General features: G+C 49.3%; 1 protein-coding gene across 1 annotated transcript in view; it reads right to left on the bottom strand.

The window, feature by feature from the left end:
- The window catches only part of WDR31 (WD repeat domain 31), a 36772-nt gene extending 28998 nt beyond the window's left edge, over nt 1-7774 (bottom strand). Inside the window, exons 1-3 of the mRNA XM_032775698.1 lie at nt 7657-7774; nt 5893-6022; nt 4832-4906 (exon numbers count right to left, since the gene is read on the bottom strand). Of these exons, the coding sequence (XP_032631589.1) occupies nt 4832-4906; nt 5893-6022; nt 7657-7703 (252 nt within the window). The 5' untranslated portion in view covers nt 7704-7774. The remainder of the gene's footprint in view (nt 1-4831; nt 4907-5892; nt 6023-7656) is intronic.
- Nucleotides 7775-15577: the final 7803 nt, after the last annotated feature.

The raw sequence follows: 15577 nt of genomic DNA on the forward strand, positions 1-15577 counted from the left end.
TGAGCTTGGCTGTTCTCAGTGGTGGCAGATGACAGAACAAGGAGCAATGGTCTCAAGTTGCAGTGGGGGAGGTTTAGGTTGGATATTAGGAAACACTGTTTCACTAGGAGGGTGGTGAAGCACTGGAATGGGTTACCTAGAGAGGTGGTGGAATCTCCTTCCTTAGAGGTTTTTAAGACCAGGCTTGACAAAGCCCTGGCTGGGATGATTTAGTTGGGAACTGGTCCTGCTCTGAGCAGGGGATTGGACTAGACGACCTTCTGAGGTCTCTTCCAACTCTAATATTTTATGATTCTATGCAGTCCCTCCCCAGTGCCAAAGCCTCTGCTGAACTCGGGTGGCAAATGCCCAAACTGCCTCCCACCCTAAAAGTCTCCATCTCCGCTGCACGGATAAGGGGTATACACACCATGAGCGGGAGCCACACGCACTTCTACTTCCTCTGCAACCACTTCAGTCCTTAGGCAGCGCAAGTACAGCATGCTGCAGCATACAAGACACTGGAGGGCAAAGTAAATCAAGTCCTCCTGCAATGGAGCTTATATCGAACTATCGTCACACAAGGGATATTGCCCTGGCTGGCCTGTTCACCTTACATTCAATCTACTTGCCTCCTAGGGCACTGTGGGATTCAGCACTGCCATCCCTCAAAGCCTTGTCACAGGAGTTAGGCCCAGCTTGCCACAGAACGGACGGGGCGTGGGCCACATGAAATACTCTACAACCGTGTTTCTCAAACTGGAGTCCACAAGGGCATACAGGAGGTACTGGGAGGAAGGGGGAGGTGTGAGGACAGGGCGTGCTTCGGGGAGGGGGTGGAAGGAGATGTGGAAGAGGGGCACTGTTGGAGAGGGGGTGAGACCCAGGGCTGAGTGGGGAATTTGGGAATCTCTGAAAATTTTTAAATCAAAACGGGGGTCCTCGGGTTGCTAAAATTTGAGAACCATTGCTCTACAGAAATGCCAGTGGGTTAGGAAGGAGCTGCAGTTTGCAAAACAGCATGTCTTTGGTTTAGTTCCTTACACATTGAGGCGACTGCCCAGAGTACTCTGTATTTCGGTAGGGCCTCTCATCTGAGGCCAGCCCTTTTCTAAGCAGAAAGCACATTATTAATCCCCATTTGCAGAGGGGGATGTTGAAGCACATGGAGGGGAAATGACTGACCCAAGCTCACCCAGGAAGGTTACCGGCAGAGCCAGGAATAGAACTTGAGTCTCCTGAGTGCCAGCCTCCTCTCCCAGTCACTAGTTCCCACTGACAGTCAACAGAGGCTCTTTAAAATAAGAGATTACTAGCAGAGCCTAGAGCCAGGTATGATCTAACACAGTTGCACAGTTTAGCTACATACCTGCAACACCCCATCTATTCCAACCCTCCATGTCTGGTGAGCTGTGCAAAGTGCACGGTGGCTTTGTGATGTACACAACTGGGCACCAAGCAGGGCCATCCCTAGCTATTTTGGTGCCCTATGTGGGGGGCTGTATGGGGCCACGGGTCCCTGTGTAGGTGGGGGGGGGGCTGGCAACAGGCCTCTGTGGGGAGAAGGAGTGATGGGACCTGGCCACTTCCTGCAGGAAGTGGAGTGACCCAGGCCCAGCCTGCTCCACTCCCCTGGCTCCCAGGCTCGGGGGGCAGGGGGGAACCAACCCCCAGCACTCACCAGTAGCGCAGCTGAGAGCAGGGGAGTGGAGCAAGCTGGGGCCGAGTCGCTCTACTTACCAGTGAGGGTAGGCCCAACTGCTTCTGGAGTCCTCAGGGGAGTGCGGGGTGGAGCAGGGGTGGGAAGAGGTAAGGTTGGGGCAGAGCAGGGGCTTTGGGGAAGGGGTGGAGTGGGGGGTTGAGCAGGGGCAGGAAGAGGTGAGGGCTTTGGGGAAGAGGCAGAGCAGGGGCTGGAAAAGTATGCAGCTGCGCAGAGCTCCAGGAACTTGGTGCCCCAAATTTCCTGATGCCCTACGCAGCTGCATACTTTGTGTATGGGTAAGGACAATCCTGGGACTAGGAGGAGGCCAAACACCTGCACTAGCACTTAAACTTTAGTTTATGGAGGTGGCAGGGGGTGGGTAGGCAAGCAGAATTAACCTGCTTTCCTAAAACTGAGTGCGCAGATGAACTGAGCGATCCAGATCCAGATCCAGTAATGGGATTGTGTAAGCCAGGGGGCCGGTTTAGTCTCCATGGAGTAAACTGCTGCCACGATACCCCTGCAGCAATCACTTCGGTTTAATGTTTTCTATATCTGCTGTTACTCCCTGTGACCTTAGCGGTTAGTTACTATTCAGGCTCCTAAAGGTTGTTTCTGCTAGGGGGAGAAACAGATCATTGAATCAGGCATTTCTTGATGCAATCATATTTATTTACAAAGAATGTACAAAGGTTGTTTCTCTGAACACAGCAGGAATCATACAGCAGGAGACAGTTTCTTTGTCCACAGCTCCAAGCTTCCTTCCCGCCAGCACTGTACCCGAAAGCTCTCTCCCCTAGCTCAGGGTCCTGCTACAAGTGTTTCTATGGCTGTCTCTGAGGTTTGCTTGCTGCTTCTGTGGCGTTTCTGCTGCTTTTCTCCACATGCACATAGCTTCCTCAAACAGTATCCAGCCACCCATATCTGCATCCAGCCCCGAGTCCACACATCACCCACACGTAGCTCAGATTCCTGAACAGCCTTGCAGATGGCCTGCGTTTTGGGCAGCAGCTCTTATTGTTTCAACCATCTATTCTGTAAAGGTGTTTAAATGGTTTGTACATTTATCCTGAGTGAAGGGCCATCTTCAAAAAGGTTTCATGCAGCGTAACAATATATCTCACGCAAATCTACACTAAAAACATATTCAGGTTGTGAGCCAAGCACTCAAAAGTTTGCAAATGCCACAATTAAGGTTGCTGGTGCAACCTTAATTCAGCTCCATTGTGTGTATCCATTATGATTATCTTTAATTACATGAGCTCACATACTGGTTTTTGCCTCACTCACAGCCTGGTGCTCACTGAATGAACAGCTAGTCAAGGTTTTGTTTTCTCCTTCTTGTTCAATGAGTGGCCACATCCTGCACTGACAATAGAATTATTATTTTCTCAAGGGCTTTTTGATGGGGCTCATCACTATAGTATATGAGTGTTTCACTAACATTAATCTTCACAACACCGCCATAAGAAGGGAGGATGGGATTATCCTCATTTGACAGATGGGTCGCTGAGGCAGAGAAAGATTAAGGACAAAACTTCCCACTGATTTGAGAAGCCGAATTTGAGACACTTAGGTCCTGATTTGCAGAGTCCTTAGCGTTCTTTAGCAGTTTTTATATTTATACCACAGCTGCCAGTGACTTCAGTCCCAGCTGAGAGTGCTTCGCACTTCTGCATAGATCCCAGGGAGACCAGAGAATAAGGAAGCCCCACAGCATCCCAGTTCCAATCTCTGTGTCCAGCCAATCCCAGTTCCCCGTTTCCCCTAGCTCCTTGTCTAACCTCCTGCACCAACCGGCTCCCAATCCCCCCTCCCGTACCTGTTCCCCGCCCCAGCTCCCAGTGTCCTCCCTTCCAGCTTCCTTGTTCCACTCTACTTCATTCCCTCTCCCCCACCAGACTGGCTCTTCTCCCTCTGCATCTGAGGCAAGTGGCTTCCTCCTCCACGCTGCCTGGATACTGGCAAGGGGGTCCTGAGAGCACAGGACTGGCTCCCTGCTCTCAGTTCCAGTGCCAAGGCCTTGGCCTAGCCAGGAGGTCCAATTACAGGGAAAGTCCAGCTTTGTCCCCCTAGCCCTGAGTTAAGGCTGCTCAGTCACTCCGTGGGGATGGTGCGTGCGCAGCCCAATAGCACAGAGGGGCTGGAATATCCTCAAGGAGGATGAAATCTTTGGAGATTTTAGCTGCTAAACTCTAGGAAACTTTGCACATGAGCAAACAGATTTTTTTCCAACAGCTTATTACTAGGCCAGATGAGGGCAGATTTTCACAGGAACACCAAACAAACACTCATCCCTGACACAAAGGCCATTATCTGCCAAAGTTTATGTTCCTGCTCCAATGCATAGATGTGCTAGAGCCTCTCGATGAAATAGTCACCAGCATTTCAACATTTTGCAAAACAATGGATTTGCCCCAGCCTCACTCACAGAAGCAGCTGACCCATTTTGTCTGAAACTTTGCAAAACAAGTTAGCCTGGGGCCAGCACGGAAAATTTCAACCAAAATGGCTAAAGTTTGGCAAAGTTATAAGCAACAAAAAAATTATCTTATGAAGGGAAGTCTTAGGCAACCTTAATAATAGGTTGTACTACCAGTCCTGCCTTGCTATAAATGGGGGGTGCGGGGGGTGCGTGCACATTCACACGCTATTTGCTACAAAGAAAGCCTAATTGGCTTCACAAACAAGATACCAGGTCTCAGATCAAAGCCCTCTGGGGGTTGTGAGTAGCTATTAGTCTGTACCCATAATCTAGTAGCATAAGACTTGAAGACAAACTGATATCATACCTGAAATAAAAACCTGACCCAGCAATTCATCCTGCTGTCATGGTATCTTGATATGAAGGAATGAATACATATTAAAGCTGCATAGAGCCAGTGCTGTTTGGATGTTGTCACTGCATATTCATCTCTAGGGAGCAGAAACTCACTCTTCCTAGTTGTGAAAAATCAACTCATAGTATGCAGCAAGAGGATCTATCCAGGGCACCTGAGGCAGCTTACCTGGTACGTTTCACCCCTTCCTTGCTGACCAAGCAAAGTCACATCAGTTCTGGATGATGACTAATCACTGTCCCTTGTTACGTCTGTCTTTGACGGAAGTCAGTGATCCACATAAGACCCACCCTGCACTTTTGATATTTACCTTAGTCACTTGGTGTTGATGTCCCACGAACCTCCTCAGCACTGCTCCTGATCTCCAGTTATACACAACTACAGTCTGGAGAGAGAAACGTCTATGTGAATTCAGTCAGCCCATCCGTGCATGCAGACTGACGTTACTTCCTACCCGTCAGAACAGTAGGACAATGGCACAAATTGCCTAGGGAGGTTGTGGAAGCTCCTTCACTGGAGGTTTTCAAAAGGAGGCTGGAGAGCCACCTGTCTTGGATGGTTTAGATACAACAAATCCTACGTTTTAACAGGGGCTTAAACTAGATGACCATTGCAGCCCCTTCTAACCCTGTGGTTCTATGATGCCCTTTGAATTGGAAGATTGCACAGCTGTGTTGTGTGGCATGCCAGGCACCCTGGTAAGGGGGCAGTGATTTAAAAAATAAACATTTGAAACACTATTGCCACATCTTAACATCCTCCCGACTTCACAGCCTAACTCAGTCTCTGCTCTGGTAGTGATCCCCCTGTGCCAGCAAAGCCTGCATGCTCCGTGCCATCAGCTCAGCCTTCCCTAACTATGTTAGCATCACAAGAGACATAATGCTTATGGCAGGGAAGGTATATTTATTCTGGAACCCCTCTTCAGAGTGGGCTCGGTAATTTGTTACCCACCAAGGTGAATTTCATGGAGCCATGATAGTTGGTTTTGAGTTCCTCACTCTGAAATAAACCGATGTTTCATAGTTTGAAATACTTCAGAGCAAACAAATTGCCTCACAAAAGCTGTTTGTCTAGCACAGGTGCCAACAATGGCTCATGGCCAGTGTTCCTCCCCATCACAAGTACCTGGAAATGGAAGGGGCACTTCTTCCCCACCCCAGCTGGTGGACAGTCAGTGGCCTGGAGTACTGACAGCCTTTGCATTTTTATTTTAACCAACTGTTGGTCTGATGCCTGTGAACACATAAACCCTGTTGTTTGAATCTCACCAAGTCATTTGCCCTTATCTGTATGGCAGGGAGTTCCAGACACACTTGATTTCCTTGCATCCATTTTCATTTTGTTCCTGTGAATTTTGACCCACCCTACCTTGTCCTTTCCTCCCGACACACAGAGATCTGATGTTAGAGCAGCCACAGAAGTGACGGCGCCAGTGTGAGCAGGGGTGTATTGCTGAACAGCCAGCGCGGGCCTGTTCTCTTCCACATAATCATCAGGCCTGTCAAAGAGGGAAAGACACACAGCAGCAGGAACTCCAGTACATGTTACAGAGAAGTCATTGTATGCCGTAGATCACTCATCCCACTTCTCAAACCACATGGCATTGGCTCCAGTTAGACTGAATGTAAGGACAGCAGCACTTGTTTCAGGAAGAAACGCTGCATGTTGAGATGCTGGAGAAAGGCAAGACAACACACACGCTCTGGACAATGTAGAGATCAGCTCTCCTGGGACATAAATGTGTTTCCTAGATGTGACATAATAGGTCTCTTCCACCTCTAATTCCTAAAGCTGCAGAACGATTACTCACCTCCACTATGGTGCATGGGATCGACTTTAACCAAACTTCACCAGTCTCCCTGCTACAGCTGGCAGATGATGATCTGACTCAGCCTCTGTTCCAATAGTTCAGACATTTTTTGCTCTCTCAAATATCCCTCACAACAACAATCCTGTTCTCCTTCCTGCTGCTCTGTACCCTTGGCTTATCTCCAGTACTTATGGGCCAGTTCTCCCACCTCCCTACTCATGGAGAAAGGGAAAATTTAACCCTTTCTTTGCAGGGGGAGCCATGCATGTCACTTGCTCAGGCTATTGAGGGGGTGTCTCTCACTCTCAGAGACTAGACTGCTCACCATTTCTCCCATGCACAGTTAAATCCCCTCCTGCAGTAGCATATCCCCACCCCTCCAGGAGGAGTTCCCCTCTCCCTCCCACACAAATGGCTTGCAGCACATCATTCCAGCTCAGGAATACAGGAACTGCTCCCAAAACAGGCTGTCAGCCCACCACTTGGTTCATTATGAGAGCAAGACAAAGCTAAATGGGTTGCTGTTAGGATACTCTCAAACCAGAGATCCCCTTTTTGCTGCCAGATACTTTGATATAGCTCCCAGACTATTCAGTTTGAGGGAAGCTCTCCATTTCCATGTGTGGTTGGGAGAGGGAGAGAAGGTGGGGAACTATATCTGAAACTCTATCTGATCTCTTCCATGGTGGCACCAGCACCTCCCTTGGTTTAATACTGGAGAATAAGGGATCGTTGCTTGCCAGTGCCCACCAGAATTCCCCCTTTGCCCTGGCTAGTAGCTATGAAAAGAACGCGTGTGACAGTGCAGCTATTCGCATCCCAGCTGTACTGGTAGACACTATACTGCAGGGCTAAGGACAATTGTTTGCTAGACGGCCCAGGGTGCAGGACTAGCAGAGCAGTATCTCCTTTGTCAAGAGGAGCCATATTCCACCCAAGATAGTACACCCAGGTCGTTTGCACCCTTGCCTAGGAACTGACCAGGTGGCTGTCAGTGACACTCTCTAGAGAGAGAATGGATTAGTCTGAGTGAGCTGCCAACACACTCCATCCACTAAAGCAACTTTTAATGTTCAGGGCTACAAGCAAATACAGAGCGGGGGTGGAGTTGCCATTTTAGCCACACAGTCATTGCAGTGCTGGGATCTAGGCCACTGCCTTCGAATGTGTGTGGAGGCAGAGACAGGTATTTTAGACCATTGAGAAATTAAGCAACCTTTAGATTCAGAAGGATAAGTTACAGTTCATAAAACCCAGATGATTGCATATGATCACTAACCTCCCTGCCATAACGGAGCTAGCATTCCCAGGAGATTGTTTACCTGTATTTGGAGGCGCTGCAGTTGATTTTACTCTGCAGTTTCCCCATGAGCCAAGGTGAGCAGCTCCGTAATACAGCATGTAGTGCTCAGCATCGAAACCTCAGCATCTCAGGCAGTCTCTGGGAACTGGGGATTAGGAGAGGGCAGATTATGGGGAATTTATAAATCAATTCTGATCTTTACATGCATTGGATCCAATGCTGATAATGCATCATTTTCACTATAGACTCAGTCATTAGCTTCCTTGCATTTCCCTTACTCCTCTTTCCGTCCCCATACCCATCACTTCTGACAACATATGCTTGCTGCTTCTCTCTGCACGGTGCCAGGTGGGAGGTGTGGCCAGCAGATGCTGCTTTATGGGCAACTCAATCAGCATCTTATTAGCAAACACCCCAGATGAGAATGGCCGGTAGTACTAGCTGAAAGGAGAGTATGTTTCCTGGGAGCGTGCTGTCTGGGTTTTACTGTTGTTTTGTTGGTCTTTGGGACTGTTTGTTGTAATTAACTGAATTCTGTGCTGGTGCCAGGCTGTGGCCGCAGAACACGCGTGGCACAGGAATGTCCTCATTATGTACCTCAGTCCCTACGTGAACTACCTCAGCCTTACCCAGTCAATATGGGCATTCAGTCCTTGACCTTCACGGTGCCAGTTTCTGGCAGGTTTTATGACGTGGACAACTACCAACTCATTTGTCTGTCTGAGGCTCCTAAGCTGCCTACATTAAGGATCATGTTGGTCACAACAAGACTCGAGATGAGCCAGAGACCTAGAACTGTAAGTCTTTGTGTCCCATTACCAGGCCCTCAGTCCACCCAGGCTCCCAGAGAGCATCACACTAATCTTCGGGGAAAGCCCAAATAATGCTAACCAGAGGGAAAAAATAGGCTGTTCAAGAGGTTTAAGGAATGCTGAACCAACCTAGCCCTGTGTCACCCAGAACCCAATGAAGGTGCCATTCCCAGCAGCAGGGAACAAACAAGCATCAAGTGGGTCCTGGGGCCAGTCACCGTGGGGTGATCTCTCCAGCTGATACACGCTGGCAAGGTAGCAAAGGGGAAGCCTACACTGTTGTGCCCATGTTCTAACTGTTCTGGGATAAAGGCTTCAGTCACCCCACTGCCTTTTACTAGCACTAAACTCACTAAAAGCATTAAATCAATACAGGAGAGGTGCAGCTATCCAGGGGCGGCAGGTTATATGGGCTCGAGCACCAGGAATATTCACGGCCAGGGCTGAGCTCCACCAATATTTGGAGCTGGGTTTCTCCCCTGGCCCTGCCTGGAGCAGGCCCTGGCCCCAGAGCGTCTCCCTCCTCCCCCGCCTTGGAGCTTCCCTGCCTGAAAAAAAAAACAGCGGGTGCCTCTCTCCCTTGCTTGTGCTGCCTGCCAGCACCTCAGCAGGGGGAGCGGGAGAGAGGAGGGGGGAGGAGGCATGCACGTGCTTGGGAGCCCTCTCTCCTGCCCCCTGGCACCCACCTGGAAGAACCCCAAGGGGACTTCCGGCCTGGAGATGGACATCTGGAGTGGACCTCACTCACCTGAGCAGCTGCTGGGGCTTCAGTGAGGTTTGACCCTGTGATCCACCGCCTCCCACCACAGCCCCAACTCCTGCCCAATGCTGGGCAAGGGGCAGCCCCATCCCCAGTGAGAAAAGGGTGAGGGGCAGCAGGCTGCAGCAGGGGAGGAAGGAAGCCACATGTGCTGGCAGTCCCCCCGCCCCGCAGCATCTACCACAGGGGAGATGGGGATGGGGAGCTTCCTAGACCTGAGCAGCTGGGGCTTGGGTGAATTTTGTGACACCCTGCCCCTCCCCAGCCACCGCCCTGCAGTCTCCACTCCTGCCCCACACTGGCCAAGGGGCAGCCCCATCCCCCATCCCCAGTGAGGCTATGGTGAGGGGCAGCAGCAGGGCACGTGATGGCAACCCCCACCTCCCGGAACCCACCATAGGGGAGGCGAGTGGGCTTTCTGGACCTGAGAGAGTCCCTAGAAGCATGTGCAGTGACCGTGGTGCAGAGTGAGTGTGTTGCTGGGTGGGGGGGAGGGAGAGGAGAGGTTCCTCCCCTGGAGCTTGCTGCTGCCAGTGGGGCGGGGGAGTCCTCTCTGGCCCTAGCCCTGGGGCAGCCTCTCTGCACCCCATGGTCCTTATCCTCAGCCCTGCCCCACCCCAGAGCCTGCGCCCCCAGCACCCCAACCCCGAGCATCCTCCTGCACAGTAAACCCCTCATCCCCAGCCCCACCCCAGAGCCCTCATCTGAAGGGAAAAATGTGCAACTTAAATTTGGTGGTCAGTTTGGAGTATCATTGTGTTTAGCATAATACTTATTATTTTACAGCCGTTAAAGTATAAAACTAGTCGTATACAGGTGTTACAAAGTGGGAATGTTCTTAATGTTTTCTCTGAATACTGTGTGAGTGCCTCAGTTTCCCCTACGCATTTCTCAAGGATCTAGATGCTGAGATAAGGGGGTGTGATTGTTGTAGAGCCCTAGAGGGCCAGTGTGATGCCGTCTGCACAGGTAATGGCCAATACCCTGTCTCCGGGCAACTGATGGCCTGGGCCGCTCTCCTGCAAGGTGCCAACTGAAGTGTTGGAGAACAAAGAGGTCAGGTGGCCTCCTAATGCCTGGAAAAGAGACAAAGGCCAGAGGAGGGAGTGTCAGTGCCTGTGCAGACTTCCAGGAAGTGCATGGTGTGGAAGGGGATGCTGGGATGCTTTGGAACTACTCCATACAAAGCCAGTCAGGACTCCAGGGAGCCTCTTCTCTCAGAGCAGACTGTCTCCAGAGCAAGAAGCTTACACCTTCCTGGGTCTGACCTCGGAGCATTCAGCAAGCCCTTCCAGAGTGTGTGCTTTCCGCAGCGAGTCTGCCCAGGCAGGTCCTGGGGCAACCAGAGGTCCCTGCACCCAACTCTGCAGTCAGATGTCACTCTCAGCCAGCCAGTAAAACAGAAAGTTTATTAGACGACAGGATCACAGTCTAAAACAGAGCTTGTAGGTACAGAAAACAGGACCCCTCAGTCAGTCCATCTTGCAGGGGTGGGGAGCCCAGACTCAACTTCTGGGCCTCTCCCCATTTCTCCAGCCAGCTCCAAACTGACACTCCCTCCTCTAGCCTTTGTATCTCTTCTGGACAAGGAGGCCACCTGATCTCTTTGTCCCCAACACCTTCAGCTGGCACCTTGCAGGGGAAACTGAGGCACACACACAGTGTTCAGAGAAAACATTAAGAACATTCCCACTTTGTCACAACAGGTGCAACAAAATATAATACCGTATATTGAAGCAGGCAAGTGCTGCTTCTGACTTTCCACTTTTAATTGACCCTTCTAATCTTGTGGTGCCGATGCGTTGTAGCTTCATTTTATATCGGCTTACAGGGTGGGAGCGTGGTGGGGGGGCACCACCATTTTGGGCACCACCAAAAATTATACAAACCTGCCACCTATGCAGCTGTCCATAGGCTGGCTTCAATGGTCGTGAATTACCAGGTACAGTAATCAGATTCTTCTCAGCTGGGGATGGTCTAACTGGATTGATTTCAGTCTGACCTAGCTGTATGCTAAAGCTCCTGTCTTCCAGGTCAGTAGGAGTCTGCTGAAAATTCACTGACTGCATTTGCCTTTCTGTCAGAGCAAACAAATCAAAATAACCTTCATGTCACTGATCACAGAAGCCTGAAGCATAGATGCTGGAATTGCTAGGTCAGAAAGAGGACTGGTTTCCTGGCAGACATTCCCTTACTAATTTTACCCTGTTGTCATTTGCAATTAGCAATGAGTAAAACCTAGTTAAGCTCTGCTTGTTCAATCCAGATGTTTATATAGCCAAAAGGTTTAAAGTGTTTAAACCAATCTCATAGGCCAGGGAGAGTATTAATTTGGTTAACTAACTTTCGTTCAGTCAGAACAAGACTATTTCAGTGTCCCAGGAATAGAGGTGATTGTTTTTTGGGGTTTTTTTGGGGGCAACAGGAAGAAGCTGGAAACTCAGTCTGTATTTTATTTAATAGAATTTAACTTTGATTATTTCCTTGACTTTTAATTAAATGGATATTGCAAATATTAAAATTAACTGCATGAAACAGTGAACTAGCAGAAAGAAAGCAAAACGACAACAGTGCCTTTTCCTGGGGGTTTGCTTATATCTGCAAAATGCTTTGAAGATTTGAAGGGTCTGTCATTTACTGTATGTCTGCACAGTGCCTATTACAATGTGAGCCGGAGCTGGTGTACAGAAAGTAACAATGGTAACAGTGCCAAGTGTTTCATTAATAAAGTGAGTCTGGGAAGTCCAGCATATTTATAAGATTTACTTTAACAAACTCTCTAGCAATCTACTAGTAACAGACATTCATAGCCATTTTGCAGATCAGTTTTTCTCATTACATGCAAGCAACACAAGTTTTCCATTCATAAACACTTTCAGATTTTAATTGCACTATATAATCAAGGCAGATAGCACTGTGCAAAAAGAAGGATTCAAGGAATAAAAATACAAATTGCATTTTGTATCTTGAGAATGCTTCCTTGCAACTGGCTAACTATAGCATACATCTGCAGATCCCTCTGCAACTTTGAATGCTTAATAAGAATGCAAACTTCCAGAATCTTGTTGCATTTTGGCAAGCCCAACACAGTATGTCATTTCTTGGCAGACTTTCCATGCAAATTTACTATCCTCCTGTATGTAGGACAGGCACTATTGTAAGAGTCTACTAGAATGAAGTTCTACTGTCAGGGCTCCCATGGTAATTGAATGACACCTAGGTATGCTTCAGAAAGAGTGCATTTCATCATAGGGATTTATTTTTTTAAATGTACATTGCTCTTTAGCGACCTGTTCCTGGCAGCAGAAAGTATTTGCATTTAAACAAGTTTTAATCTCCTCATTCTGTTGTGACACAGCAGTGAAATCTGCACGCTTGCTTTGGGAAACAACAATACCCCTAAAAGCAAACAGTCATAATATAACACACAGATGTGAAACTAAACCACAAGATCAGACCCCAACATCTGATTATCCAGGTTCTTATCCTGCCATCATCATGGCAGTGTCACAGGACCCTCTAGTCATGCACTGGGCAACACGGCTAAATATCTGTCACCTGTGGCTTGTTCTCTCTCTCATCCTCTCCCCAAGGAGAGCTGTATACACAGTGGAATGTTTCGATGGATTTGCTGGGTTGTTTTTTTTTTTTTTTTTAATATGTACACACTGATTGGACCAGCCCATGAAAGAGAAGGTGCTTGGCCAGCCAGATCTCTTTGAGGTTTATTTCCAAACACCGTTAATGGGACTTACATATGATTATGAAGGAGAGAATCAACACAAAGTGAGAGCATATTGTATATGACTGAAAGAAAACTACTCTGTTTAAGCTAATCACTACTGTTTTTCTTTCCTCCCTCTATGCAGACGCAAAACGCCCATTTACAAAGCCGATAACATCATCTGAAGATTTGGAGAAACCTTAAGTAAATTCTTTGGGGCTCTTAAAGGGCTCCTTTGACCCATTTTACAACAGTGCTGGTTAGCAGAATCCCAGCAAAAGCACTGCAGTATTAAAGCTTCATTAACACATTGCAATATTTTAAGACCATCAACCACACATTTTAAAGATATGATCAGCAGTACCATACATTATTTAGGCATAGAAGGTTCAGGTTTTCAAATCCCACTGAAATCTGGGCACTGAACTTTCTCAAAGTGTTTGGAAAATTCCAGCAAAAATAAAAGCCTCTTTGTTTAAATTAAGTCACACTGGGTTGGCATTTCCTCTTGTGCAGCTAGGGACATGTCTCCACTGCAACAAACATGGCTTTTTTACACCTGTTCACTATCGCACAGTAAGATTTGAAATTAGATGAAGGTTTCTAACCATTAGAGGAGTGAAGTTCTGGAACAGCCTTCCAAGGGGAGTAGTGGGAACAAAAGACATATCTGGCTTTAAGACTAAGCTTGATAAGTTTGTGGAGGGGATGGTATGATGGGATAGCCTAATTTTGGCAATTAATTTGGCAATTGATCTTTGATTATCAGCAGGTAAGTAAGCCCAGTGGTCTGTGATGGGATGTTAGATGGGCTGGGATCTGAGTTACTACAGAGAATTCTTTCCTGGGTGCTGGCTGCTGGTGAGTCTTCGCCCACATGCGCAGGGCTTTAACTGGGTCGCCAAATCTGGGGTCGGGAAGAGATTTTTCCTCCAGGGCAATTGGCCAGTAGGGCTGGAGGTTTTCGCATTCCTCTGCAGCAGAGAGGGCATTGGGTCACTTGCTGAGAGGATTCTCTGCAAGCTTGAGGTCAAACCACAATTTGAAGACTTCAATAACTCAGACATAGGTTAGGGGTTTGTTTCAGGAGTGGGTGGGTGAGATTCTGTGGCCCGCATTGTACAGGAGGTCAGACTAGATGATCATAATGGTCCCTTCTGACCTTAAAGTCTATGAGTCTATGAATCCTAGTGGACACAAAGCAATGTCACTTTTACTGCAAGGTAAATAGGTGAGGTCAACCCCAGAGAGGGCACCGTGTTTATCTCACAATGAACACTACAATGCCATCCCTTCGCTAAAATTTTGCAGTAGGATAGCTAACACGCATTCATTATTCCATGGTAAAAGCACACTGGTTTTGGAGGTGAGGACAAAGCCTAGAAGTTTGATTCCTGCATTTTCTTTCTCCAATGCTTGTCTTATTGTAATGATCTTCCCACTAGACCTTGGGAAAGTATGGAGGGAATTGTGAATGGTGCTAACTACATATTAGCCATTTGTTATTAGTTAACCAGCCTTATTTTCGTTAAAGGGAATATTACATGCTGTTTCCCTGGCAAAATGGATCCCTCTAGTCTCCATTCCAAATGCCCCATATTAATAACCTTTATATGTTAGCAACTACACTAACAAATACAGAGCCACAAGTCACTGTTTCTATGCACCTTGTGCGACTGATTCACCAAACCAGAGCCTGGCAGAATGGCACCGTTTGCACCAGTGCCAATGACTCCAGAACATACAAGGCAGCAGTAAGGGCTTGTCCTCGCATGCGCGCTGCCATCGCTCTTGGCAGACAGGACACTTCTCCCGCCCGCATCCGAACTCCACCGCCCCCGGGCCCGAGTGCAGCTGTGTGGAGGGGAGCAGCGCTGGCTCCAGCAGGAGCTGCTATTCCCGCACAGCTCTAGCCACGAGTCTGCAGCGCAGACCAGCCCAACTCCGGCCCGACAAGCGCTGAGCCAGGGCTGCGGCTCTCGCTCTCGCTGGCCAATACCTGTCCGGGAGGACGCGTCAGGATACAGTGACCAGGGCCCTGCACTGAACAGCGGATACCGACCCGGGGCGCCTTCTTCCCCACAGCCCGGCCTCGTGGGCCTTCAGCAGAGCACTGGGGAGCCGGTTATCCCCTGGAAGCAGCAGGAGCCGGGCCCTGCGCCCCCCACCGCCCCGCAGGGCCAACCCGGCGTGTGTGTGTGTGTGTGGGGAAGCCAGCCTCTATGCCCATCATCGCCCCGTGGGGCCAACCTGGGCATGTCGGGGGGAGGGCAGCCAGTCTCTATGCCCATCATCGGCCCGTGGGGCCAACCCGGCGTGTGTGTGGGGGAGGGCAGCCAGCCTCTATGCCCATCATCGGCCCGTGGGGCCAACCCAGGCGTGTGTGTGTGGGGGGGAGCCAGCCTCTATGCCCATCATCGGCCCGTGGGGCCAACCTGGGCATGTCGGGGGGAGGGCAGCCAGCCCCGGCGTGTGTGTGTGTGGGGGGGGAGCAGCCAGCCTCTATGCCCATCATCGGCCCGCACGGCCAACCCGGGCATGTCAGGGGGAGCAGCCAGTCTCTATGCCCATCATCGGCCCGCGGGGCCAACCCGGCGTGTGTGTGTGGGGGGAGCAGCCAGCCTCTATGCCCATCATCGGCCCG

Source organism: Chelonoidis abingdonii, chromosome 24 (assembly GCF_003597395.2).
Source record: "Chelonoidis abingdonii isolate Lonesome George chromosome 24, CheloAbing_2.0, whole genome shotgun sequence".
Classification (NCBI taxonomy): Eukaryota; Metazoa; Chordata; order Testudines; family Testudinidae; genus Chelonoidis; species Chelonoidis abingdonii.